The 26,771-nt window shown below is 42.4% G+C and overlaps 1 protein-coding gene across 1 annotated transcript in view; it reads right to left on the reverse strand.

Annotated features, from left to right (window-relative positions):
• Nucleotides 1-4,523: 4,523 nt before the first annotated feature.
• PTPRO (protein tyrosine phosphatase receptor type O) overlaps nt 4,524-26,771 on the reverse strand; it is a 54,897-nt gene continuing 32,649 nt past the window's right edge. The window contains exons 6-11 of the mRNA XM_053704747.1: nt 19,971-20,105; nt 5,619-5,735; nt 5,373-5,533; nt 4,936-5,071; nt 4,728-4,795; nt 4,524-4,592 (exon numbers count right to left, since the gene is read on the reverse strand). Of these exons, the coding sequence (XP_053560722.1) occupies nt 4,565-4,592; nt 4,728-4,795; nt 4,936-5,071; nt 5,373-5,533; nt 5,619-5,735; nt 19,971-20,105 (645 nt within the window). The 3' untranslated portion in view covers nt 4,524-4,564. The remainder of the gene's footprint in view (nt 4,593-4,727; nt 4,796-4,935; nt 5,072-5,372; nt 5,534-5,618; nt 5,736-19,970; nt 20,106-26,771) is intronic.

A 26,771-nucleotide genomic window follows, 5' to 3' on the forward strand; every position in this document is an offset into this window, starting at 1 on the left:
ATCATCAGATTGGCTTACGAGACTGCCGGACGGCAGCCTCCTGAAAGAATCACAGCTCATTCCACTAGGGCTGTGGCTTCCACATGGGCCTTCAAGAACAAGGCTTCTGTTGATCAGATATGTAAGGCAGCGACTTGGTCTTCACTGCACACTTTTACTAAATTTTACAAGTTTGATACTTTTGCTTCTTCTGAGGCTATTTTTGGGAGAAAGGTTTTGCAAGCCGTGGTGCCTTCCATCTAGGTGACCTGATTTGCTCCCTCCCTTCATCCGTGTCCTAAAGCTTTGGTATTGGTTCCCACAAGTAAGGATGACGCCGTGGACCGGACACACCTATGTTGGAGAAAACAGAATTTATGTTTACCTGATAAATTACTTTCTCCAACGGTGTGTCCGGTCCACGGCCCGCCCTGGTTTTTTAATCAGGTCTGATAATTTATTTTCTTTAACTACAGTCACCACGGTATCATATGGTTTCTCCTATGCAAATATTCCTCCTTTACGTCGGTCGAATGACTGGGGAAGGCGGAGCCTAGGAGGGATCATGTGACCAGCTTTGCTGGGCTCTTTGCCATTTCCTGTTGGGGAAGAGAATATCCCACAAGTAAGGATGACGCCGTGGACCGGACACACCGTTGGAGAAAGTAATTTATCAGGTAAACATAAATTCTGTTTTCAATTCAAATAAACCAGAATCTATGAGACCTGTCCTCAACACAACAAAATTATGTCAAGTGATTATAATTATTACAAAGACTAGTACTTAAAGGGACAGTAAACTTAAAAAATAATGTTGTATAGTTGTGTACATATTGAACTGAATGTAGCCCGCTACCATACCAGGGTGGGAGCGCACTACATTCAGGGCAATAGCTTGATCGGGCATGCTGGAATTAGACAGTGCGCCCACAAACCGCTTTTGAAAAAGATGACTTGATCAGAACTTTGAGGGCTAAAATCTATCAATTTTTTTATTTTTAAAGCTATCAAGATAATACAATAATTCTGCACTCTGTGCAGAATTATATAAAATTATTTTTTAAGTTTACTCTCACTTTAACAGCTGTAAGGACATGGAACACCTTGTTTGATTAGTGGGACAGTACTCTTTCAAATTAGTATTTTATAGAGATGCCAAAAATATAAAAATGCTGTGAGATATTAGTCATTGTTAGAATCCCCTGTTTACCTATTGTGGGGGCAACAGCAGGAAATAACTAACTCTCCTGTTTTTTGTAAGCTTAGGTGATTACTGATAGCCAAGCATGTGACCTTTCATTTAAAGGGGGCCACTTTGTTCATTTTTCTGCATGTAAGAGGATGCTAAGGTTCCTTTCACCTAGTAGACATTTATGGCAGTTTCTGGGGTGGTTTCCTGCTATGCAGAGGTTCATGAAACCTTTTATTTGAGTAAAGGTAAACCCCTCTTTTATGAGGGCATTGTGTAGGTGTGTTTTTGTATTGCATGCCATCTTTAGGGGATAGGGGTTCCTTTGGAGCCACTTCCCCTATACAGTAAATACATTAAGTAGGTGACTGACATTTTTATTGAAACCACCTACTAATGATACGTTTCATTAGAAAGAGGTAATTCCACTCTTTCCAAAACAGAGTCTTAGGCTATTCTGTGTCATTACATGGGGGTTCCAATAGGTTAACAAAGCCCTGCTAAAAAACACCCTGGTACCAAGAGGGGCAGGTGATCACCTATGAATTATAGGGGGAGGAATAATCACTCTTTTAAAGGAAAATAAAACCCAACCATTTCTTTTGTGATTCAGACAGAGCATACAATTTAAAAAAAAATGAAAAAGCTTCCACTTCTATTTCCAAATTTGCTTAAAGGGACAGCCTACATCTTGGTCATCTTAAAGTCTTACCTTAGATTAAGCTGCAAATATTCTCCTGTACCTTTTCTATATCATGCAGCAGGAATGGTAAAAAAGTAAAATGGATATTGTTTCTGGCCACTTTGAAATGGCTGCCAAGCTCAGCCCGCTGATGACATCATGATCTGGGCTGCATATGGCATTCAATCACAAAAGGCCCACTAGTTGGATTCAACAGACTGTCAATGCTATTCAGCAGAGTGTCTAGTTGCAGCCCAGGTTGTGATGCCATCAGTGGGCGGAGCTTGGCAGCCATTTCAAACTGGCCAGAAACAATATTCAGTTTAAAATAACTTTTTTTTACTGTTCCTGCTGCATGATATAGAAAAGGTGCAGGAGGCTATTTGCACCTTAATCTAAGGTAAGACTTTAAGATGACTAAGGTGTAGACTATCCCTTTAATTCCCCTGATTTTCTGTGTTGAAGAGATTCCTAGAAAACAAACAAAATTTGATAATATAATTAAATGAAAGTTGTTTAAATTTGCATGTTCTATCTGAATAATGAAAGAATAATGTATTTTGTTTTCCCTTTTTAAAAATTTGGATTTTTCCGCCTTCACATGATGGACAGAGGGGGAAATAATTGTGCATAATAGCAGGTGATCACCATTTTTCACAGTAATAACCTGCATGGTAGAAGGACAAGAGAACTCTCAACATTAGGGGTCAATAGCCCTCTGTCAAACACAGGAAGAGGCACTGGCTGTGTTAGAGCGCCCTCTTTCCCTGATGTTGGATATGCAAACTCTTTTAAATGAGGGGTGGCACATCTCTCTTTGTGGTGTTTGCTGAGATATGGGTTTCAGGAAACAGCTCCTCCTTAGGACTACAAGCAATTATAAAGTGTCTCTGCCTTTGGTGACATCATCAACAGCTCTATGACATCACCTCTCATATATGCAGCAGGGATACTAGAATAAGAAAGGCTGTCTGGACTCCCCTCGGTTTTCCACTATGTAATGAGGATTTTTTTTATTGTGTTTAAAAGGACAACACATCATTCATTCAGAATCTATGAGCATTGTGAAGGACAGCAACGTGTCCATCACAATCAAGAAAGAGAGTTAAGGGGAAGCTGTGTAACCTTTGGTATGTTATATATATATATATATATATATATATATATATATATATATATTTATTGTGAAAAGAGGTACTAGCAGGAATACTGTGCCTGTTAGTGTGCCCACTCAAAGAATAATACAAATAGATACCATATAGATAAATAATCGAAGAGATCAAAATTCATAACAATGTATGCAACGCAATAACAGGAGTTTTTTTACCAGATGAAATGAGAGATTTGGCAAAAGATAGATGACAAAAATAATTGCAATGATATAAATAACTCCTGAGGTGTATAATCTGAGAGTCCTGAATGAATAAAACAGTATAATTCTTAAATACGTTGTAACAAGTCTGTATACTGCTTTGTAGTAGTCACAGAAGTATGTATCCAGAGAGAATGTTTGTATTAACTACTTACAGGACACACCCTCAATCCTATGAGGTAAGTGTAAGGCGCAAAAGGGAGATGATCCCAGGGTAATAACACTGCATCTGATGAATCTGCTTTGTGTAATGGATTCCTCCTCTAGATCATCTGATCGAAATCCACCCCATTTGATGGAAGATTAGAATACCCAAAAAGGAGGCTGGAGTCCACAAAAGAAGGCAAAGACTCTTTCTTGAACGACCTTTTATGCTGTTATTCGCCCAATGATTTACTTAGTATCATAGAAGGAAGAGAAAATAGCAAAACATAGGTGTAATACCGTTTATTAATTCAAATAAACTGTGTTAGCCAAATAAACACTTACAATAAAAGACCTCAATGGCAATGAGGTAATGTTAAAACACATAACAAAGCAATTTCCACAAAAGGATAGGTGTATCTGCTTCTCCTAGTAAAAAATGAACCAGTAGCAAACTGTGTAACCCAAAGGATTGGATGTACCGGCCGGTTACAAATCCAAATCCCAGAAACGTTGGGTAAACAGTAAATCTGAGTGTATGAAGTCCGACAGAAAAAAGGGGGCTTTTAGTATTACCCCAAACTGTAACCTTATGCGTTTCGAAGGTGCATGCTGATTTAAGCTCCTTCTTCAGAGGCTTTCTTCAGTGAAATAATCCATTCCTGTATTGAAATTTATATTGACACTTCGCAAGTGTATCTTATACTAAGAATATAATTTTCAAACTGAACATATCTGAAATAACAGAAACTTTATTTTTGGACGCACTTACCAGTATATAATATATTTCTTTTGATACATTCATAGCTATAGTTGCTCCTCATACAATTATATAAGTGAGTGTGTATTCTTCACTCCAACATTCAGCTACTAATTGATTATACTTACAAATCTAATTTAACTGAGTTTGTTCGCACTCACATTCAGGGAGCTTGTACTTGTACTAGTTGCATTTACATTCTACTTGTTACACCATATATATATATATATATATATATATATATCTCAATCCATACATACTGAAATGTATTGTTTTCTGTATCATTGTGGATGCATTAATATAATTACATATTTCTGTATTTTTATCCACATGGATCAAATTATTTCTTTATAGTGTGATAACTTCTCATTCTTCATTTTCTTTGAAAGACATGGGGATAAATTATATATTGCAGAGATATCATGCTGGTTTTCCAATTTAATTTCGATTTGCATGGCATGTCCACCTAATAATAAAAAAAAACATATGTTGTAAATGCAAATTATAGTATCTAGATCAATGTACAAAGCTTATGAGCTCTCCATATATTTTATGTTGACTTTTTAGTGAAATTACTTTATATAGCAAGATTTATACTTACACTGTGGGGTTCTTCCTCTTCTGTAAATTTTTCTCAAAAATACAGCGATGCACAAATATATACTGTTCCTGCAACCCAACATATAAAGTTATTTTATAGCCAATCTGCAATTTCCGTAATTATTTCTGTAAGCTATAGCAAATGAAGACATGCCTCTAACCCTAAAACCGGAATTACCCCCACCGTATAATAATTTATTAACACTTACCAGTGTTTGTAGCATTAGATATCTGTTTAGTCGCATGGTGTATACAGTTTTGAATATATCTATACAAAGATCTGAGCACAGCTGTTGCAGAGCCACATCCAGTGCAATGAATGTCCCACTACGTCCTACACCAGCACTGAGAATTGTTTGAGAAAAGAAAATAGATCAGTGTGAACATTAAATGATGGGGGGATCAAAAGGTAGTTTTCTGTATATAAATAGTTGAAGCTTTAAAAGTAAAGGAAATACTAGCCAAGTTAAGGCAAGAGTGCAGGGTTTAATCCTTTCTCTCACTTTCCCATATATCAATCATCATTTATGCAAATTTTAGTCAATGAAGCAGAGACATTAAATTAGAACGTAGATTATTGTTTTTTTTTTTTTATTATTTAAAAAGGGGGAACATGAAATTATCTACATAAATTGCTAAGCCTAACCTGCAGTGTACCACTGTGGGTCCTGAATCATTTAATGATTGCACCTGTTCCCTTACGAGTTCTGCAAACGTTATTAGAGATTCTGGGGTTTTAGGAACTCCATGGTCTGGCCAAGCCGTATAGTGCATTTGACACACGGTCCTGACTTTGGAGCCCTCAATCTGTATAGAAACACATAAAACAATGATTTAATTAGTTTCTCAGATTACTCTGATGCTTATACGTTATTTGCCCATTGTTACTTACATGATGTAGGTTAAAGTGACGAATAGTCCAATCGCTGTATGAGAGATTGGAGACACAGATTACTGTAAATGGTCCATAGGAAGCAGAGTCTGATGGCCAGTACTGATCACACAATACCTACAACAAGGAAGTGTGATTAAATCATAGTTACGGCTTACTGCATTTGTTATAATTGAGAATTTCAAGGTACCATGCTTCCGCTCCCCCTATTCTATACCTCCACAATGTATAGACTTTCCATTGATGCACATTTGGATCAGGGTGCACTGGGATTGCCCAATTGGACTATTGGACTTCAACATCTTTAAGGAAGGGAGCGGAGACTTGAACTAACTTATATATCACAAGGTTATAATTGAAATGTATACTTTTTTCTGTATTGCATTGTAGAGTAACCTTTTCTCTTGCAAGATGTATCCAGTCCACGGATTCATCCTTTACTTGTGGGATATTCTCATTCCCATTCTCATTGCCGGCTCTAAGCACTAGGGTCTCTCTACGGGAGGGTAAAGTGAATGTGGTGTTAGAATTGTAGTTTTTATTATCTTCAATCAAAAGTTTATTTTAAATGGTACCGGTTTGTACTATTTACTCTCTAGCAGAAAAGTGATGAAGATTTCTGCTGAGAGGAAAATTATTTTAGCATGTTGTAACTAAAATCCACTGCTGTTCCCACACAGGACTGAGGAGTACCAGAAAACTTCAGTTGGGGGGAACGGTTTGCAGGGTAATCTGCAATGAGGTATGTTCAATCATTTATTTCTAGACAAGACTGAGATAATGCTAGAAGAGACTGACAATATCCCCATGAGGGGAGGGTAAGCTATGTTCACAGACTTAGTATGGAATTGAATGCTTACATAACAGGGCTAATTATGCTGGTTGACACTGATTCAGGGCAATCGATTGTTTATTCAAGAAAAATATCGTTTGTAGACACTTTGAAAGTCTTTTGGGGTTCTTTCTGGGGTTATTACCCACATGGCTGGTTTTTATTCACTTAAGAGTGATTTACTAGGCCTCACAGCTCTGGAGTAGAGTGGGAGGGGCCTAATTTTGTGCCTCAGGTGCGCAGTTAGAATTGCAGAGAAGTTCATGCTGATTCACATGGAGGGTCCTGCTGCTGTTTGAGGGCCTTATAGAAGCTATATCCCCCAAAATCTGATCCCTAAGGGCAGGTAGGGCCACAGCAAGGCTGTGGCAAGGTGCTGTACTATTTTTAACCGGGTGTTGGCTTTAGGCTGCTCCAGTTTGGGCATTAAGGGGTTAATCGTTTTGAACCTTGTGGTGCAATCTTATTAAGGCTTTAGGTACATACTGTGAAAATTTCAGGAGAATTGCTGCATTTTTCACTGTTTTGTAAAATTGTGTGCTCTTTTTATTTCTTAAAGGCACAGTAACGTTTTTTTCAAATTGTGTTTTTATTTGATTAAAGTGATTTCCAAGCCTGCTTGTATATATAACTAGTCTATTAAACATGTCTGACACTAAGGAAAATCCTTGTTCAATGTGTTTAGAAGCCATGGTGGAACCCCCTCTCAGAATGTCTATACACTTTAAAGATCATATTGTTGCACTTAAAAATGTGGCCCAAGGGGGGGCGGAGCTTGGCCACACTTGTAGATGGCCGCACATTAATCCAGCTCTGAAGCCTCAAGACTCTTGTAATAGGTTTAGATAGCTCTCAGCAAGTTGGAACCTGCTTATGCTGTGACACATAGCACCTAAGGTCGAGCTGGACACCTCTGATTGTGATACTGGAGGTTATATTGGGGCAGACGGTCTACAATAAGCAGAGTGCACTGAGGCCTGGGCTGAAAAATAAAGTAGCAGCAACGGAGAGCACATGTGACTTGCAACGGCTCATACCACGCTTAGGCTAACACTGCCGTTTGCCGCTGACCGGACTGGGCTGAATGTGACCTGGGATCACCACTGCTTGACAGTCCTGGGCGGCATGATGCGGTAACACACTGCAACACCGGAGATATTGAGACGCACTGGGCCTCCGGCTTCCCCTTACGTTTTGGAGCAGTCTGGGAGACGGAGGTAGCCGCACAGAGGCGGGACGGAGACATCCGGCTACTACCGCAGAGCATTGGGCTCGGAGCTGGATGGGAATCAGCAGCGGCGATTGCATTAGAAGCCGCATTAGGTGAGGAGTTCCCGCACCGCATTACAGTTAAGTGCCGGTTAGTCTGCGGCAGATCCGACCCGGAGTACTTCTTGGCCTGGACAACTACACTGGGATAACGTTGTAACAGTGAACAGACACACTATAGAGAGGACCGGGGAGGCATGAAGGTTGGACCCTTGTGGGGTAAGTGACACTGTATAAGCGTTACAGGCTTTGCTAACAGCCTGCAAAACGAAGTGGGAGCTTAGGGGAACTGGAATATCAAAAGAATTTAAAACTTCCCCAGCTTACAACACTAAACAGACTCTATTCTGTGGCGGCCTAGTTTCCTTTGCTGAGCTATTTTGATTGTGACAGCTAGCAGGGCCTGGCAGAGGTAAAAGGACATTTCTAACTAGACCCCACAAGAAGCAAAACAGCTGGAGTGTATAAGCCTATCACCCTTGCTTTTATAATACTCATAGGTATTCAGTTGTACACTTGCTATTGTTGCACACTGAGGAACACTTCCCCGCCCTGTTGTATTACCCTGAACCCTGCAGAATGGCTAATAGGCGCATAGTCAAGCCGCCCAAGGGCTCCCAATCTTCTAACATGGAGAACTATTTAATCTCAACTGACACTACCCCTGGTGCTCATAGAGAATCACAAGACAGTAGTAAGCACTCTACAGCTGTGCAGACATTTAATCTGGAACCTCAACAATCCTCCTACCTTACCAAAGATGACATTAAGCACCTGTCATCCAAACATGACATACACGAAGCTATGATGGATGTCAAGCTCATGTTTGGGGAATTGAAAAAAGACATCATAACAATTGATCATAGAGTTTCCCAGGTGGAAGAGGTACAAGAAAAAATGCGCTCAGATCTCCAGCACCAGGCCAGCTGCATACAGTCCCAAGACGCAACGGTCCAGACCTTGACTGACAGGATTGAGGATCTGGAAAACAGGAGCAGGCGCAATAACTTGAGATTGCGTGGAGTGCCTGAAACGGTGAATCCTCCTGAAATAGGCCAATACATACAGGACTTCTTCAAATTTCTTAAAAGTGCACCTGCCGCTGCAGATATACAAGTTGAAAGAGCACACAGGGCCCTTAGGCCCAGACCACCGGCCAGGGCCCCGCCACGGGACATAATTATCAAATTACTCTCCTATAAAGATAAAGAAGATATCCTTCGACTGGCCAGAAACAAGCATCCTCTTACTTATGAGGGTACAGAAATTCAGGTCTTCACGGATCTATGCCCTGCAACTCTCCAGAAACTAAGAGAATTACGCCACATTACTTCCTGCCTTAAAGAACAGCAAGTGCAATACAGGTGGGGATTCCCCACCTGCATTATTGCTTCGAGGAATGGCTCAACAGCGATCTACAGGTCTCCAGAGGATCTCCACATACTAAATCATACCTTTGGATTACAGATCAAAGCACCTAATATGCCGGTAGTCCCTGCCCAACCAGATCCTGAAGTTAACAGAGAGGAGGCGGCCCGGGGCCAGGATTAGGCTATACGCAGCCTGATCTCCGGTCTTAGCGACCTGCATCTGGTACATTGGTTGACCTATACCTTGCATGGACAGTCCTGCCCGGGCAGAACAGCCCCACTTTCTTCAGGAACAGATAAGTTAAAGACTACCTATTCCAATCTGTGAAATATGCTTTAATTATAATTTTTCCCTTTCAGCCTTTTATATTGGTGTCTAGTGTTGAGTATATCAGACACCTCAATTGGACAGTTTAAGCACTGAGAGACACGGACAGAAACTTGGATCTGATGTATTGCATATAAACATGTTCCTCAATAGCGCTGCACCAACTGTTTATTTGTGCTTAGTAGTCATTATTGATTTGATGCAGATGTTCACAATGTCTCACACACCGAAATAATCTCTGCTTATAAATGTGATCAATGGGTCTACCGACTGTTTTTCTCTCCCTCCCCTTAGATTTAGCAAGATGTGTATATATAACAAAATAATATAGGATATAAGCACATGGTTCACACGGGGTTCAGTGGAGGAGGGGGGTAATAGACACGTGGAACTTTTAGCACCAGATATGAAGCATCAGAATTCTTATATAAGCTAAACTGGAGACTTAAGGTTCAACTATATATAATAACTATAATAAAAAAAAAACAAAAAAAAAAAAAAAACACAAGTTGAGGAAATTACTGGTCCAATTGAAGCATCTTATGGGGATAAACCAAAAAAAAAAAAAAAAAAAAAAAAAAGAAGAATTTAGCAAATTATAAGCTGAAGCATGTTGATTGGGGTTTATTGTTTAGATACTGTTTAGATTTTATAATGTATTAAGAGGGAGCTGTGTTGATAGACGGTCCATATACTCGTCCTTAGTTTGTACCTAAGTTCTGACAATGTTATATGATATGTTTTTGAGCTATTTTACCTACAAAGTTCATATATCTGTTAATATATTGTAACAAGAGTGTTGAGGCTAATACCTCCTATTGATTTATTTGTTTGACATAGAGATACTAATTCCTTCTCTTCTAGTCCTATACCCCCAGTTTCTATTGTGCTTCGTGTGAGGATCCGACCCTTTGCTGCCTGGTACCTCGCGAAGTCCTCTTGAACTGCCTTTTCTTCCCTTACTTCTTTACCTAACATTCCTCCCCTCTTTGGGCCTTCCCTATCCTCCTGAATCCGCCCTTACCTCCTTGCTTCCTTCTAACCGCCCTCGTCTTTCCTTCCAGTCCCTCTACTAACTCCCCTCCCTTATCCCCTCTTGCTTTCCACCCCCCTTCCCCCTTTTTTTTTTTTTTTTTTCTCTCCGTCCCCCTCCACCTATCTCAATGGCGCTCCAACAGCCACGGAATAGAGCCCATAATTTGGATCTACTCACAATAAACGCTAAGGGTTTAAACAATCCGGGGAAACGTTCAATTATCACAAGAGATTTACATAGAATGGGTGGTGACATCATTTTTGTTCAGGAAACCCACTACTCTAAATATAGGGAACCCAAGTGGTTTAATAGATACTACCCAACAGTTGATTTCGCATCAGGACCCTCCAAAAAGAATGGGGTCGGCATTTTGTTCCACCGCGGTGTCCCCTTTCAGGCAGAGCAAACGCTGAAAGATCCTAATGGAAGATATATAATTATGACAGGTAAATTGTATGGTAGACCCATGACCCTGGCCAACCTATACTTTCCAAATAAGGCTCAAGATGTGTTCTTTAAGAAAGTAATGCAGCATATTTTAGAAGTGCAAAAGGGTGTCCTCTATCTGGGAGGTGACTTCAATGTCTCACTAAATCCCAGCCTAGACACGTCGGATGGCCTTTCAAGTACCCCTCAAAGGGTAGCAAAACATCTGATTCGGTCTTTAAAAGACTTAGGCACCCATGATATCTGGCGTACCTTCCACCCTCTGGATAAAAATTATACTTTTTATTCACATCCCCATAGGAAGTACACCAGAATCGACTACCTCTTCACCGACTCTGCGGGCCTAGGAGTAACAACGGGCTGCAGTATCAATACAATCACGTGGTCGGACCATGCTCCGGTGAAATGCTCTATTAGTTGGCCAGACACTCCAATTACCCCTTATGTCTGGAGACTCGATGAGTACCTTCTAGACGACAAAATCTTAGCACTGGACCTACATAAAAACATTGAGGAATACTTCCTCCTGAATGCTAATGACGCTATGGACAGCTCGGTTATATGGGAAGCCCATAAAAGTGTGATCAGGGGTTGCCTGATTGGTTATGGCGCAGCTAAACGCAAATCTAAAAGAGAAGCTTATCGCATGCTGTTAGCACGCGTAACCCAAATAGAATTAGCGCATAAAGAAAAGCCCGCCGACCGCACTCTACAAACAGAGCTAGCATCAGCTAGATCGGCGCTGCTACATCATCTGCAGGAAGAGCAGCACAAAAAAGCGCTCATACTGCGTCAAATGTTCTTTGAACATAGCAACAAAGCAGGGAGGTTCCTGGCTCGAGCACTGGCACGAAAAAGACTGCGCTCGTACGTCTATGAGTCTACAGACGAACAGGGGAAAACGCATAAGGAGGGTCAGGCCATAGCAAACATCTTTGGCAACTTCTATAAAACCTTATACAACATACATACTGCAGAGGTCCTACAGGGAGATCCCCAAAATGGATTAACTCTTGAGCGGGAGACCCTTGATTATATTGAAAAGGCAGAGGTACAATCGCTGTCTGCTGAACAGGCGAGTCCTCTAGAAGCGCCTATAGCAGTTGAAGAGATACTGGCAGCCATTAAGTGCCTTCCAGCAGGCAAGAGCCCTGGCCCCGACGGGTTTGGTATGCGTTATTACAAAAAATTTGCTGACATATTGATACCTCACCTTCTTCGGGTGTTTAACCTACTTTTTGAAGCCCCCACTCTACCGAGTACGATGCTCGAGGCATATATTTCGGTTATACCCAAGCCGGGCAAACCAGAAAACCTGCCTGGCAGTTATAGGCCAATATCACTGCTTAACTCTGATGTTAAGATCTTGGCTAAAATATTAGCGAACCGCCTCCAAAAATTTCTACCCCAGCTGGTCTCCACGGACCAGACGGGGTTTGTCCCAGCCAGAGAAGCGCGGGATAATACCCTCAGAGTGATCCAGCTGATCGCGCATGCACAGGCCAATTCCGCTCCGTTGGTACTGATATCAACGGACGCGGAAAAAGCCTTTGACCGGGTTAATTGGACCTTCATGCGGCATACTCTAAGAAAAATGGGCTTCGGACCGCGTTTTGTAAATTGTATATTCTCCTTGTATTCCAATCCAAACGCCAAAGTGCGGGTGAATGGATTGTTCTCGGAGGCGTTTCAGATTTCAAACGGAACGCGTCAGGGATGTCCCCTTTCGCCCCTGTTATTTGCTCTGGTTATGGAGGTCCTAGCCTGCAGGATGCGCAAGAACCCTGAGATTCGTGGATACCGAACAGGGGGTGTGGAACACAAATTGGCTATGTACGCCGACGATGTGCTTCTAACTTTAGCTGACAATGATATGTCTTTGCGGGAGGCTCTCGCCGAGTTTGAAAAATTCGGGAGGGTGTCTGACTTTTCGCTCAATCTCTCCAAATCTGAGATGTTGAACGTTTCAATACCTGGAGACATTTTTGCGTCCCACAATGATCGTTACCCCCTAAAAATTGCAACTAAACACTTAAAATACTTGGGTGTCATCCTGGCCCCCTCAGTCAGAGAAATAGTAAATACAAACTACAAGCGTATAAGAGAGGAGGTAACCCGGGATTTGGCATCTTGGAAGAACAAGACCATCTCCTGGATGGGTAGAATCCAAGTGGCTAAAATGAACATCTTCACCAGGGTCCTATACATTATGCAGGCGATCCCTCTTTCGTCAGCAGAGCACATAATCCAACAAATTCAGTCAGCACTAGAGTCCTATGTGTGGAATGGTCTGAGGCCAAGGATTAATAAGAGAACAATGTACCTCCCTAGAGATCGAGGAGGAGCGGGCGTCCCTCACCTACGCGAATACCTTAAAGCCATTCAATTGCAACACCTGGTGGAATGGTGTCATGGCTCTTCCAACAAGGCTTGGATATGCTTAGACAGAGAGATCCTTCGGCGGGGTAATGTCGGCTCTCTCGCGTGGATCAGCCCAGTGCAGCGCCCTAATTGGCTCTCACAATACCCTCTGATCGACGATGTTTTGCGTAGCTGGGACAAATTAAGTCAAGACCGCATATCTCCACTCCCCTCTCACCGGTAACGCCTGTTCGAGAAAACCCAGATAACGGGTTGGCAAATAAAAACTACTCTCTGGGAGTTTCCTATGCACTGGCGGAGACTGCGATCTCGAGCGCCCTGGCAGGGAGTAAAATCAAGCCACAGGCGGAACTGGCCGATTGGGATTACGACCTATTCTCATCATGGTTCAGAACGGCGCAATTTAACCACTATTTTAACGCCCTGCAGGACAAAGAGCCACTAAATAGACAGAAAACACCTTTCGAGATCCTCTGCACCTCACCAAACTTGCCGAAACATCTTATTTCGACTCTCTACAGGCTGCTATTGGAAAAAGGAGATGATACACTCCCTTCCTATGTGATTGCTTGGCAACAAGAGCTGGAGCTAGAGCCTGACTCCAAGGCGTGGATATCTATATTTCGGAAAGCAAAACGGGCATCAGTCTCGATGAGACTTCAGGAACTACATTTTAAGTTCCTGAGTAGATGGTACCTCACGCCACAGAGACTGAAAAAAATTTACCCGCACACAGATGGTGGATGTTGGAGAGGTTGCGGGGAAGAGGGATCTATGTTGCACATTTGGTGGCATTGCCCTTGCATACAACCCTTCTGGTGTGAGATGTTCTGGGAGTGTAGCAGGCTACTTGAAGTCATTATACCTCCGGACCCTAAATATCTGATTTATCATGAGCTACCTAAAATTGCAATGGACGCAAAACGACACTTGCTCCTCCTGATGTTAAACTGTGCAAAAGGACTTATTCCAAGATATTGGAAGTCACTACGCACACCCAGCCTTGAAGAATGGAAGGCCGGGGTCTGGGACTTACTGAACCTGGAGAGATTCCATTACATGAGGACAGGGAGGTTGGAAGTACATGAATACATGGCTCTGATCTGGGAGGGTAAGATTATATAGTTCATGATACAATAGGGGCATTTGTATGGAACGTGGTGGTGGAACCTGTGACAGAATTAGTTCCCTCAGGACAAAATTGGCCAAAATTTATTCCCTTTTTTTTTTTTTTTTTTTTTTTGTTCTCTCTCCCCCTTATTCAGTAGCCCCCTCCCTCCTCCATTTACTAACATGCGTCCTCCCTTCTCCCCCTCCCCCCCCCCCCTGTCATTCCCCCTTCTCTTTCCTTGCTCCTTTCCATGTCTTTCTTAAAATATTCAAAGTCCATCCAGAGTGGGCGTGGTCGGACCCATCTATTCCTAACATTATAGTAACAGCCTTGCCGGGCTGTGGATATAGTGCTTTTGGGCCCGATGGCGTTAGCTTCAACATACCTATGCATATAACCGTTAAACTACTAAGTTAAATGTATAAGCATTGAACATGCCAAATGTAATAATATAGATATGTAACATTCCTTTATTTCAATTTATCTCCCTTGATATGCTGTTAATATCTTGGCTATATGTAAGTTTATTGTCGCGCTCAATGTAAAGGATGTCATTCTATATGTGTTCATTCAATAAAGCTTTTATTTGGAAATAAAAAAAATGTGGCCCAAGATGATTCTCAGACTGAAGGTAATGAGGGTAGCCCGTCTGCCTCTCCCCAAGTGTCACAACCAGTTACGCCCGCGCAAGCGACGCCTAGTACCTCTAGTGCGTCTAACACTTTTACATTACAAGACTTAGCGGCAGTCATGGATAATTCTCTTACAGCCTTCTTATCTAAACTGCTTGTGTTACCCGCAAAGCACGATAGCTCCGTTTTAAGAACAGATTATGAGCATTCTGACGCTTTGGTAGCCGTATCCGATATACCCTCACAACGCTCTGAAGTGGGAGCGAGGGATTTGATGTCTGAGGGAGAAGTCTCTGATTCAGGAAGGGTTCCTCCTCAGACAGATTCAGATACATTGGCTTTTAAATTTAAACTAGAACACCTCCACGTTTTGCTTAGGGAGGTATTAGCTACTCTGGATGACTGCGACCCTTTGGTGATCCCAGAGAAATTGTGTAAAATGGACAAGTACCTAGAGGTCCCGGTTTACACGGATACGTTTCCGGTCCCTAAGAGGATTGCAGATATCGTTACTAGGGAGTGGGATAGACCAGGTGTTCCCTTTGCTCCCCCTCCTGTTTTTAAGAAAATGTTCCCCATTACCTTACCCTGTGCGGGACTCGTGGCAGACGGTCCCTAAGGTGGAGGGGGCTATTTCTACACTTGCTAAACGCACAACCATACCAATTGAAGACAGTTGTGCTTTTAAAGACCCTATGGATAAGAAGTTAGAGGGTTTACTTAAGAAATTTTTTGTTCAACAAGGTTTTCTTCTCCAACCTATTGCCTGCATTATTCCTGTAACTACTGCAGCTGCTTTCTGGTTTGAGACGCTGGAAGACTCGCTCCAGGCGGAGACCTCATATGAGGAAATTATGGATAGAATTAAGGCTCTAAAGCTGGCTAATTCTTTTATCACTGACGCCGCTTTCCAAATAGCTAAGTTAGCGGCAAAAAATTCAGGGTTCGCCATTTTGGCGCGCAGGGCGCTATGGCTAAAGTCCTGGTCGGCCGATGTGTCATCTAAATCCAAGCTGTTGAACATCCCTTTCAAAGGAAAGACCCTCTTCGGGCCTGATTTGAAAGAGATTATTTCAGATATCAACGGGGGAAAAGGACATGCTCTCCCTCAGGACAAGCCTTTAAGACAAAGAACAAGGCTAATTTTCGTTCCTTTCGCAATTTCAGGAACGGCCCCGCTTCATCCTTTCCCGCTGCAAAGCAAGAGGGTAACGCTTCACAGCCCAAGGCAACCTGGAAACCTTACCAGGGCTGGAATAAGGGTAAACAGGCCAAAAAGCCTGCAGCTGCCACCAAGACAGCATGAAGGGGTAGCCCCCGATTCGGGACCGGATCTAGTAGGGGCAGTCTCTCTCTCTTCGCTCAGGCCTGGGCAAGAGATGTACACGATCCTTGGGCATTAGAGATTGTAGCCTAGGGATACCTTCTAGAATTCAAGGACTCTCCTCCAAGGGGAAGGTTCCACATTTCTCGTCTGTCTACAGATCAGACAAAGAAAGAGGCGTTTTTACGCTGTGTAGAAGATCTACTTACAATGGGAGTGATCCACCCAGTTCCAATTGCAGAACAAGGACTGGGGTTTTACTAAAACCTGTTTGTGGTTCCCAAAAAAGAAGGAACTTTCAGACCAATCCTGGATCTCAAAATTCTAAACAAATTCCTCAGAGTCCCATCATTCAAGATGGAGACCATTCGGACAATCTTACCAATGATCCAGGAGGGTCAATATATGACTACCGTGGATCTAAAGGATGCGTATCTGCATATTCCTATCCACAAAGATCATCACCAGTTTCTCAGGTTAGCCTTTCTGGACAAGCATTATCAGTTTGTTGGCCACTGCTCCCAGAATTTTCACAAAGGTGCAAGGGGCCCTCCTGGCGGTTCTAAGACCGCGGGGCATAGCAGTGGCGCCTTACTTAGACGACATCTTAATTTAGGCGTCGACTTTCCAAAGAACTAAATCTCACACCGAGATCGTATTGGCCTTTCTGAGGTCTCACGGGTGGAAGGTGAACGTAAAAAAGAGTTCTCTCTCCCCCCTCACAAGAGTTCCATTCCTAGGAACTCTGATAGACTTGGTAGAAATGAAAATATTTCTGACGGAAGTCAGAAAGTTAAAACTGTTAACTACTTGCCGAGCTCTTCATTCCATTCCTCAGCCATCTGTAGCTCAGTGCATGGAGACAATCGAACTAATGGTAGCGGCAATGTACATAGTCCCTTTTGCTCGGATACACCTCAGACCACTGCAAGTATGCATGCTCAAACAGTGGAATGGGGATTATGCAGATTTGTCTCCTCAAATTCAGTTGGACCAGGAGACCAGAGATTCTCTTCTCTGGTGGTTGTCTCAGGATCACCTGTCTCAGGGAATATGTTTCCGCAGACCAGAGTGGATCATTGTAACGACCGACGCCAGTCTGTTAGGCTGGGGTGCGGTCTGGGACTCCCTGAAAGCTCAGGGCTTATGGTCTCGGGAAGAAACTCTTCTCCCGATAAACATTCTGGAACTGAGGGCGATATTTAACGCTCTTCAGGCATGGCCTCAACTAGCTGCGGCCAAATACATCAGATTTCAGTCGGACAACATCACGACTGTAGCTTACGTCAATCATCCGGGGGGAACAAAGAGTTCCCTAGCAATGACGGAAGTAACCAAAATAATCAGCTGGGCGGAGGATCACTCCTGCCATCTCTCAGCAATTCACATCCCAGGAGTAGACAACTGGGAGGCGGATTTTCTAAGTCGTCAGACTTTTCACCCGGGGGAGTGGGAACTCCACCCGGAGGTGTTTGCCCAGCTGACTCAGCTTTGGGGCATTCCAGAGTTGGATCTGATGGCGTCCTGTCAGAACACCAAACTTCCTCTCTACGGGTCCAGGTCCCGGGATCCCAAAGCGGTATTGATAGATGCTCTAGCAGCGCCTTGGTCCTTCAATCTGGCTTATGTTTTTTCACCGTTTCCTCTCCTCCCGCGTCTGGTTGCCAGAATCAAGCAGGAGAAGGCTTCGGTGATTCTGATAGTGCCTGCGTGGCCACGCAGGACTTGGTATGCAGACTTAGTGGACATGTCATCTGTCCCACCATGGACATTGCCAATGAGGCAGGATCTTCTGATACAGTGTCCGTTCAAGCATCCAAATTTAGTTTCTCTACGTCTGACTGCTTGGAGATTGAACGCTTAATTCTATCAAAGTGTGGGTTCTCTGAGTCAGTTATAGATTCTCTGATTCAGGCTAGAAAGCCTGTCACCAGGAAAATCTACCATAAGATATGGCGGAAATATCTTTATTGGTGTGAATCTAAGGGTTACTCATGGAGTAAGATTAGGATTCCCAGGATATTGTCTTTTCTCCAAGAAGTATTGGAGAAAGGATTGTCAGCTAGTTCCTTAAAAGGACAAATATCTGTTTTGTCTATCCTGTTACACAAGCGTCAGAGGTACCAGACGTTCAAGCGTTTATTCAGGCTTTAGTCAGAATCAAGCCTGTCTATAAACCTGTGGCTCCGCCATGGAGTTTGAATCTAGTTCTTTCAGTTCTTCAAGGGGTTCCGTTTGAACCTTTACATTCCATAGACATTAAGTTGTTATCTTGGAAAGTTTTGTTTTTGATAGCTATCTCTTCTGCTAGAAGAGTTTCAGAATTATCTGCCTTACAGTGTGATTCACCTTACCTGGTGTTCCACGCAGATAAGGTAGTTTTGCGTACCAAGCCTGGTTTTCTTCCTAAAGTTGTTTCTAACAAGAATATTAACCAGGAAATAGTTGTTCCTTCTCTGTGTCCTAATCCATCTTCGAAGAAGGAACGTCTATTACACAATCTTGATGTAGTTCGTGCTTTAAAGTTCTATTTACAAGCAACTAAGGATTTCAGACAAACATCTTCTTTGTTTGTTATCTATTCTGGTAAGAGGAGAGGTCAGAAAGCGACTGCTACCTCTTTCCTTTTGGCTGAAAAGCATCATCCGTTTGGCCTATGAGACTGCTGGCCAGCAGCCTCCTGAAAGAATTACTGCTCATTCTACCAGAGCAGTGGCTTCCACATGGGCTTTCAAAAATGAGGCTTCTGTTGAACAGATTTGTAAGGCAGCTACTTGGTCTTCACTGCATACTTTTGCCAAATTTTACAAATTCGATACTTTTGCTTCTTCGGAGGCTATTTTTGGGAGAAAGGTTTTTCAAGCAGTGGTGCCTTCCGTTTAAGGTACCTGTCTTGTTCCCTCCCTTCATCCGTGTCCTAAAGCTTTGGTATTGGTATCCCACAAGTAAAGGATGAATCCGTGGACTGGATACACCTTGCAAGAGAAAACAGAATTTATGCTTACCTGATAAATTACTTTCTCTTGCGGTGTATCCAGTCCACGGCCCACCCTGGCATTTGTCAGGTAAAAAAATGTTTTGTTTAAACTAAAGTCACCACTGCACCCTATGGTTTCTCCTTTTTCTCCTAACCTTTGGTCGAATGACTGGGGGGTGGAGCTAGAGGGGGGGGCTATATGGAAAGCTTTGCTGTGTGCTCTCTTTGCTACTTCCTGTAGGGAATGAGAATATCCCACAAGTAAAGGATGAATCCGTGGACTGGATACACCGCAAGAGAAAGTAATTTATCAGGTAAGCATAAATTCTGTTTTTCTTGTTTCTGAATGGTACTTGACTTTTCCATAAAAGATATTTAAAATTAAAAAATAAAATAAAAAAAATCATAGTTATGGATGTATCCAAGATAGCTCATTTATATTATAGAAAGTATATACTGTCAGCTAGCGGTAAAAATACTAACATTAGGTTCACTTCTGATATCTTTAGTATAGCTTGTTTGCTTTGTCAGGAATACAATAAACACAGGACAACACACTATGGGATAGATCACATTCCATTTGTAAAGCTAACAAATGTTGGTAACAAAATTCTCAAAGTTTACAGATCTAAAACGTAACAGACCTTGCCCTTTTCTTTGCACACTGTCAGCATCACTATATTTCTCACTTTGTGCTCCCAGATCATGCGCCAGAAATCAACAAGAGAGGCTTGTGTGGGTGCCTGTGTTGAAATGTACTCGTTGACACCATGAAAGCCCTGCAGGGAAGGATAACAAGAGTCATATAACAAAGTGATGGAGTAAATAGTTAATCAATTAGCCACCATCTTTTACTTTCACATTGGTGTGCATATATTTGGCTTCCATGTAAGTTTGCAGAAACTACTGGGAAAAAAAAGCTTGTTGCCAATCTAGGAACAGCCACCATGGCAGTTGACTGCCTGTAAGTAAACTATATGTATTATGCACATGCGCTAATCAGCAGCTGCATGTGCTCCAAGATCATGATGATTTAAGGCAAGCCAAATTCTTACTATATGTGCGAGTAGAAACATATTCATCAGACCAGACCTTTAAAAATCTTTTAGCTTACAGTTTTTATTATTATCATCATCTTTATTTGTAATGTGGCGGCAGATTCTGAAATGCTATACATCATCTTTATTTGTAATGCGTCGGCAGATTCTGAAATGCTATATAGGGAGCTACAATAAATGAAGATTGGTAAATGTAAGGAGAAAAGAAGCATTTTGGGCACACTTAAAAAGAGTAATCATGGTCAGTAGTAGTGAGTGGCGTGTGGCTGTTTTAAAACTTAACTTTTAATATATATATAAATAAAATATAGTGAATGATGTGTGGACAATGCCACACATAATTAAAACATACTTAAAAAGTACACAGAATGTGATAATAGCATTGCCTCCTTCAATGTGTATATAGGTCAGGGCCTGTCTGGTTGGTATGGTATATTGAGCAAGTTACCTTATTACAATGGAATCGGCGCTGAAACAGTGAATATATATATGTACCATAAATGGGAAAGCCCTTAGGATCAGCCCTTTGTAACTAACTCCTTATAATACATAGGATTTTATAAGGGGGTTTGAGGTTAATTATTATTATCCCACCTTCCCTAGGGTTTACTAGGGATTTTTTTCTTTAATAAATAAAGATTAGACTAAGAGAGACAGCCCGGAACAGTAGAGTTAGTGGGCCCTGCTCCATAGACAGTTTACAATTTAGGTATAGCTTAAAAGAGAACTCAGTATGGTTTTTTTATGATTCCTATAAATGCAATTTTCCAGTTTACGTCTATTATCAACTTTGATTTGTTCTCTTGGTATCCTCTGTTGAATAATATATCTAGGTAGGCCCAGAAGCATTAACGCACTACTGGGAGATAGCTGATGGCTGCTCATATAGGTCTCTTGTCAGTTTATAAGTATTTGTGGCCTTTTGACTAATTTCAACAGGGCTGTGTGGGTGAAGCAGATAGCTTTTTTTTTTATTCTACTATCAAGAGTTTGTTATTTTAAAATAGTGCTGGTATGTACTATTTACTCTGAAACAGAAAAAGATGAAGATTTCTGTTTGTGAGAGGAAGATGATTTTAGCAGACAGTAACTAAAATCGATTGCTGTTTCCACATAGGACTGTTGAGATGAAGTAACTTCAGTTGGGGGAAACAGTTAGCAGACTTTTCTGCTTAAGGTATGACTAGCCATATTTCTAACAAGATTGTGTAATGCTGGAAGGCTGTCATTTCCCCTCATGGGGACCGGTAAGCCATTTTCTTAGTCTCAAACAGAATAAAGGGCTTAATATGGGCTATAAAACTGGTAGACACTTTTATGGGCTAAATCGATTGCTTTATTTGGACATTTTATACATGTTTATGCTGATAATTCACACTTATAAATTTGGGGAACGTTTTTTAACGTCAGGCACTATGTTAGACACCTTTTCCAGTCAGGAAGGGCCTTCCCAGTTGTGGGCTGAGCCTCATTTTCGCGCCATTACTGCGCAGTTGTTTTTGAGAGCAAGACATGCAGATGCATGTGTGAGAACCTGAAAGTAGTTGGAAAAGTTCCTAGAAGGCGTCATTTGGTATCGTATTCCCCTCTGGGCTTGGTAAAGTCACAGCAAAGGCTGTAGCTGGGACTGTATAGGGGTTAAATCTGTAACCGGCTCCGGTTTCGTTATTTTAAGGGTTAAAGCTCTGAAAATTGGTGTGCAATACTTTTAAATGCTTTAAGACACTGTGGTGAAATTTTGGTAAATTTTGAACAATTCCTTCATATTTTTTCACATATTCAGTAATAAAGTGTGCTCTGTTTAAAATTTAAAGAGACAGTAACGGTTTTGTTTTAAAACGGTTTTTGTGCTTTATTGACAAGTTTAAGCCTGTTTAACATGTCTGTGCCTTCAGATAAGCTATGTTCTATATGTATGAAAGCCAATGTGTCTCCCCCTTCAAAATTGTGTGATAATTGTGCCATAGCGTCCAAACAAAGTAAGGACAGTACTGCCACAGATAATGAAATTGCCCAAGATGATTCGTCAGATGAAGGGAGTAGACATGGTTCTACATCATCTCCTTCTGTGTCTACGCCAGTTTTGCCCACGCAGGAGGCCCCTAGTACTTCTAGCGCGCCAATGCTTATTACCATGCAACAATTGACGGCTGTAATGGATAACTCCATAGCAAATATTTTATCCAAAATGCCTGCATATCAGAGAAAGCGCGATTGCTCTGTTTTAAACACTGAAGAGCAGGAGGGCGCTCCTTGTTCTGTCATACCCTCACACCAATCTGAAGGGGCCATGAGGGAGGTTTTGTCAGATGGGGAAATTTCAGATTCAGGAAAAATTTCTCAACAGGCTGAACCTGATGTTGTGACATTTAAATTAGAACATCTCCGCGCACTGCTTAAGGAGGTGTTATCTACTCTGGATGATTGTGACAACTTGGTCATTCCAGAAAAATTATGCAAGATGGACAAGTTCCTAGAGGTTCCGGTGCACCCCGACGCTTTGCCTATACCCAAGCGGGTGGCGGACATAGTGAATAAGGAGTGGGAGAAGCCCGGCATACCTTTTGTTCCCCCTCCTATATTTAAGAAATTATTTCCTATGGTCGACCCCAGAAAGGACTTATGGCAGACAGTCCCTAAGGTCGAGGGGGCAGTTTCTACTCTAAACAAGCGCACTACTATTCCTATTGAAGATAGTTGTGCTTTCAAAGATCCTATGGATAAAAAATTGGAAGGTTTGCTTAAAAAGATTTTTGTACAGCAAGGTTACCTTCTACAACCCATTTCGTGCATTGTTCCTGTCACTACAGCAGCGTGGTTCTGGTTTGAGGAACTAGAAAAGTCGCTCAGTAGAGAGACTCCATATGAGGAGGTTATGGACAGAGTTCACGCACTTAAGTTGGCTAACTCTTTTATTTTAGATGCCGCTTTGCAATTAGCTAGATTAGCGGCGAAAAATTCAGGGTTTGCAATTGTGGCGCGCAGAGCGCTTTGGCTAAAGTCTTGGTCAGCGGATGTATCATCCAAGACAAAATTGCTTAACATCCCCTTCAAGGGTAAAACTCTATTTGGACCAGAATTGAAAGAGATTATCTCAGACATCACTGGGGGAAAAGGTCACGCCCTCCCACAAGATAGGCCTTTCAAGGCCAAGAATAAGTCTAATTTTCGTTCCTTTCGTATTTCAGGAACGGACCGGCCTCTAATTCTGCATCCTCTAAGCAAGAGGGTAATGCCTCACAGTCCAAACCAGCCTGGAAACCGATGCAAGGCTGGAACAAGGGTAAGCAGACCAAGAAGCCTGCTACCGCTAACAAAACAGCATGAAGGAGTAGCCCCCGATCCGGGACCGGATCTAGTGGGGGGCAGACTCTCTCTCTTTGCTCAGGCTTGGGCAAGAGATGTTCAGGATCCCTGGACGCTAGAAATAGTTTCTCAGGGTTATCTTCTGGAATTGAAGGAACTACCCCCAAGGGGAAGGTTCCTCATGTCTCACTTATCCTCAAACCAAATAAAGAGACAGGCGTTCTTACATTGTGTAGAAGACCTGTTAAAGATGGGAGTGATACACCCAGTTCCAATGACGGAACAAGGAATGGGATTTTACTCAAATCTGTTCGTAGTTCCCAAAAAAAGAGGGAACCTTCAGACCAATTCTGGATTTAAAGATCCTAAACAAATTTCTCAGGGTACCATCGTTCAAAATGGAAACCATTCGAACGATTCTACCCACTATCCAGGAAGGTCAATTTATGACTACCGTGGATCTAAAGGATGCGTACCTACATATTCCTATCCACAAAGAACATCATCAGTTCCTAAGGTTCGCCTTTCTGGACAAACATTACCAGTTTGTGGCCCTCCCATTCGGATTAGCCACTGCTCCAAGGATTTTCACAAAGGTACTCGGGTCCCTTCTAGCGGTTCTAAGACCGAGGGGCATTGCAGTAGTACCATACTTGGACGACATTCTAATACAAGCGTCGTCCCTTTCAAAGGCAAAGGCTCATACAGACATCGTTCTGGCCTTTCTCAGATCTCACGGATGGAAGGTGAACATAGAAAAAAGTTCTCTGTCTCCGTCAACAAGAGTTCCCTTCTTGGGAACAATAATAGATTCCTTAGAAATGAGGATCTTTCTGACAGATGTCAGAAAGTCAAAACTTCTAAGCGCTTGTCAAGTTCTTCATTCTGTTCCACGTCCTTCCATAGCTCAGTGCATGGAAGTAGTAGGGTTGATGGTTGCAGCAATGGACATAGTTCCTTTTGCGCGAATTCATCTAAGACCATTACAACTGAGCATGCTGAAACAGTGGAATGGGGACTATACAGACTTGTCTCCAGTGATTCAAGTAGATCAGAAGACCAGAGATTCACTCCGTTGGTGGATATCCCTGGACCACCTATCCCAGGGAATGAGCTTCCGCAGACCAGAGTGGGCCAAGAATAAGTCTAATTTTCGTTCCTTTCGTATTTCAGGAACGGACCGGCCTCTAATTCTGCATCCTCTAAGCAAGAGGGTAATGCCTCACAGTCCAAACCAGCCTGGAAATCGATGCAAGGCTGGAACAAGGGTAAGCAGACCAAGAAGCCTGCTACCGCTAACAAAACAGCATGAAGGAGTAGCCCCCGATCCGGGACCGGATCTACTGGGGGGCAGACTCTCTCTCTTTGCTCAGGCTTGGGCAAGAGATGTTCAGGATCCCTGGACGCTAGAAATAGTTTCTCAGGGTTATCTTCTGGAATTCAAGGAACTACCCCCAAGGGGAAGGTTCCTCATGTCTCACTTATCCTCAAACCAAATAAAGAGACAGGCGTTCTTACATTGTGTAGAAGACCTGTTAAAGATGGGAGTGATACACCCAGTTCCAATGACGGAACAAGGAATGGGATTTTACTCAAATCTGTTCGTAGTTCCCAAAAAAAGAGGGAACCTTCAGACCAATTCTGGATTTAAAGATCCTAAACAAATTTCTCAGGGTACCATCGTTCAAAATGGAAACCATTCGAACGATTCTACCCACTATCCAGGAAGGTCAATTTATGACTACCGTGGATCTAAAGGATGTGTACCTACATATTCCTATCCACAAAGAACATCATCAGTTCCTAAGGTTTGCCTTTCTGGACAAACATTACCAGTTTGTGGCCCTCCCATTCGGATTAGCCACTGCTCCAAGGATTTTCACAAAGGTACTCGGGTCCCTTCTAGCGGTTCTAAGACCGAGGGGCATTGCAGTAGTACCATACTTGGACGACATTCTAATACAAGCGTCGTCCCTTTCAAAGGCAAAGGCTCATACAGACATCGTTCTGGCCTTTCTCAGATCTCACGGATGGAAGGTGAACATAGAAAAAAGTTCTCTGTCTCCGTCAACAAGAGTTCCCTTCTTGGGAACAATAATAGATTCCTTAGAAATGAGGATCTTTCTGACAGATGTCAGAAAGTCAAAACTTCTAAGCGCTTGTCAAGTTCTTCATTCTGTTCCACGTCCTTCCATAGCTCAGTGCATGGAAGTAGTAGGGTTGATGGTTGCAGCAATGGACATAGTTCCTTTTGCGCGAATTCATCTAAGACCATTACAACTGAGCATGCTGAAACAGTGGAATGGGGACTATACAGACTTGTCTCCAGTGATTCAAGTAGATCAGAAGACCAGAGATTCACTCCGTTGGTGGATATCCCTGGACCACCTATCCCAGGGAATGAGCTTCCGCAGACCAGAGTGGGCCAAGAATAAGTCTAATTTTCGTTCCTTTCGTATTTCAGGAACGGACCGGCCTCTAATTCTGCATCCTCTAAGCAAGAGGGTAATGCCTCACAGTCCAAACCAGCCTGGAAATCGATGCAAGGCTGGAACAAGGGTAAGCAGACCAAGAAGCCTGCTACCGCTAACAAAACAGCATGAAGGAGTAGCCCCCGATCCGGGACCGGATCTAGTGGGGGGCAGACTCTCTCTCTTTGCTCAGGCTTGGGCAAGAGATGTTCAGGATCCCTGGACGCTAGAAATAGTTTCTCAGGGTTATCTTCTGGAATTCAAGGAACTATCCCCAAGGGGAAGGTTCCTCATGTCTCACTTATCCTCAAACCAAATAAAGAGACAGGCGTTCTTACATTGTGTAGAAGACCTGTTAAAGATGGGAGTGATACACCCAGTTCCAATGACGGAACAAGGAATGGGATTTTACTCAAATCTGTTCGTAGTTCCCAAAAAAAGAGGGAACCTTCAGACCAATTCTGGATTTAAAGATCCTAAACAAATTTCTCAGGGTACCATCGTTCAAAATGGAAACCATTCGAACGATTCTACCCACTATCCAGGAAGGTCAATTTATGACTACCGTGGATCTAAAGGATGTGTACCTACATATTCCTATCCACAAAGA

The sequence above is a fragment of the Bombina bombina genome, chromosome 3 (assembly GCF_027579735.1).
Source record: "Bombina bombina isolate aBomBom1 chromosome 3, aBomBom1.pri, whole genome shotgun sequence".
NCBI lineage: Eukaryota > Metazoa > Chordata > Amphibia > Anura > Bombinatoridae > Bombina > Bombina bombina.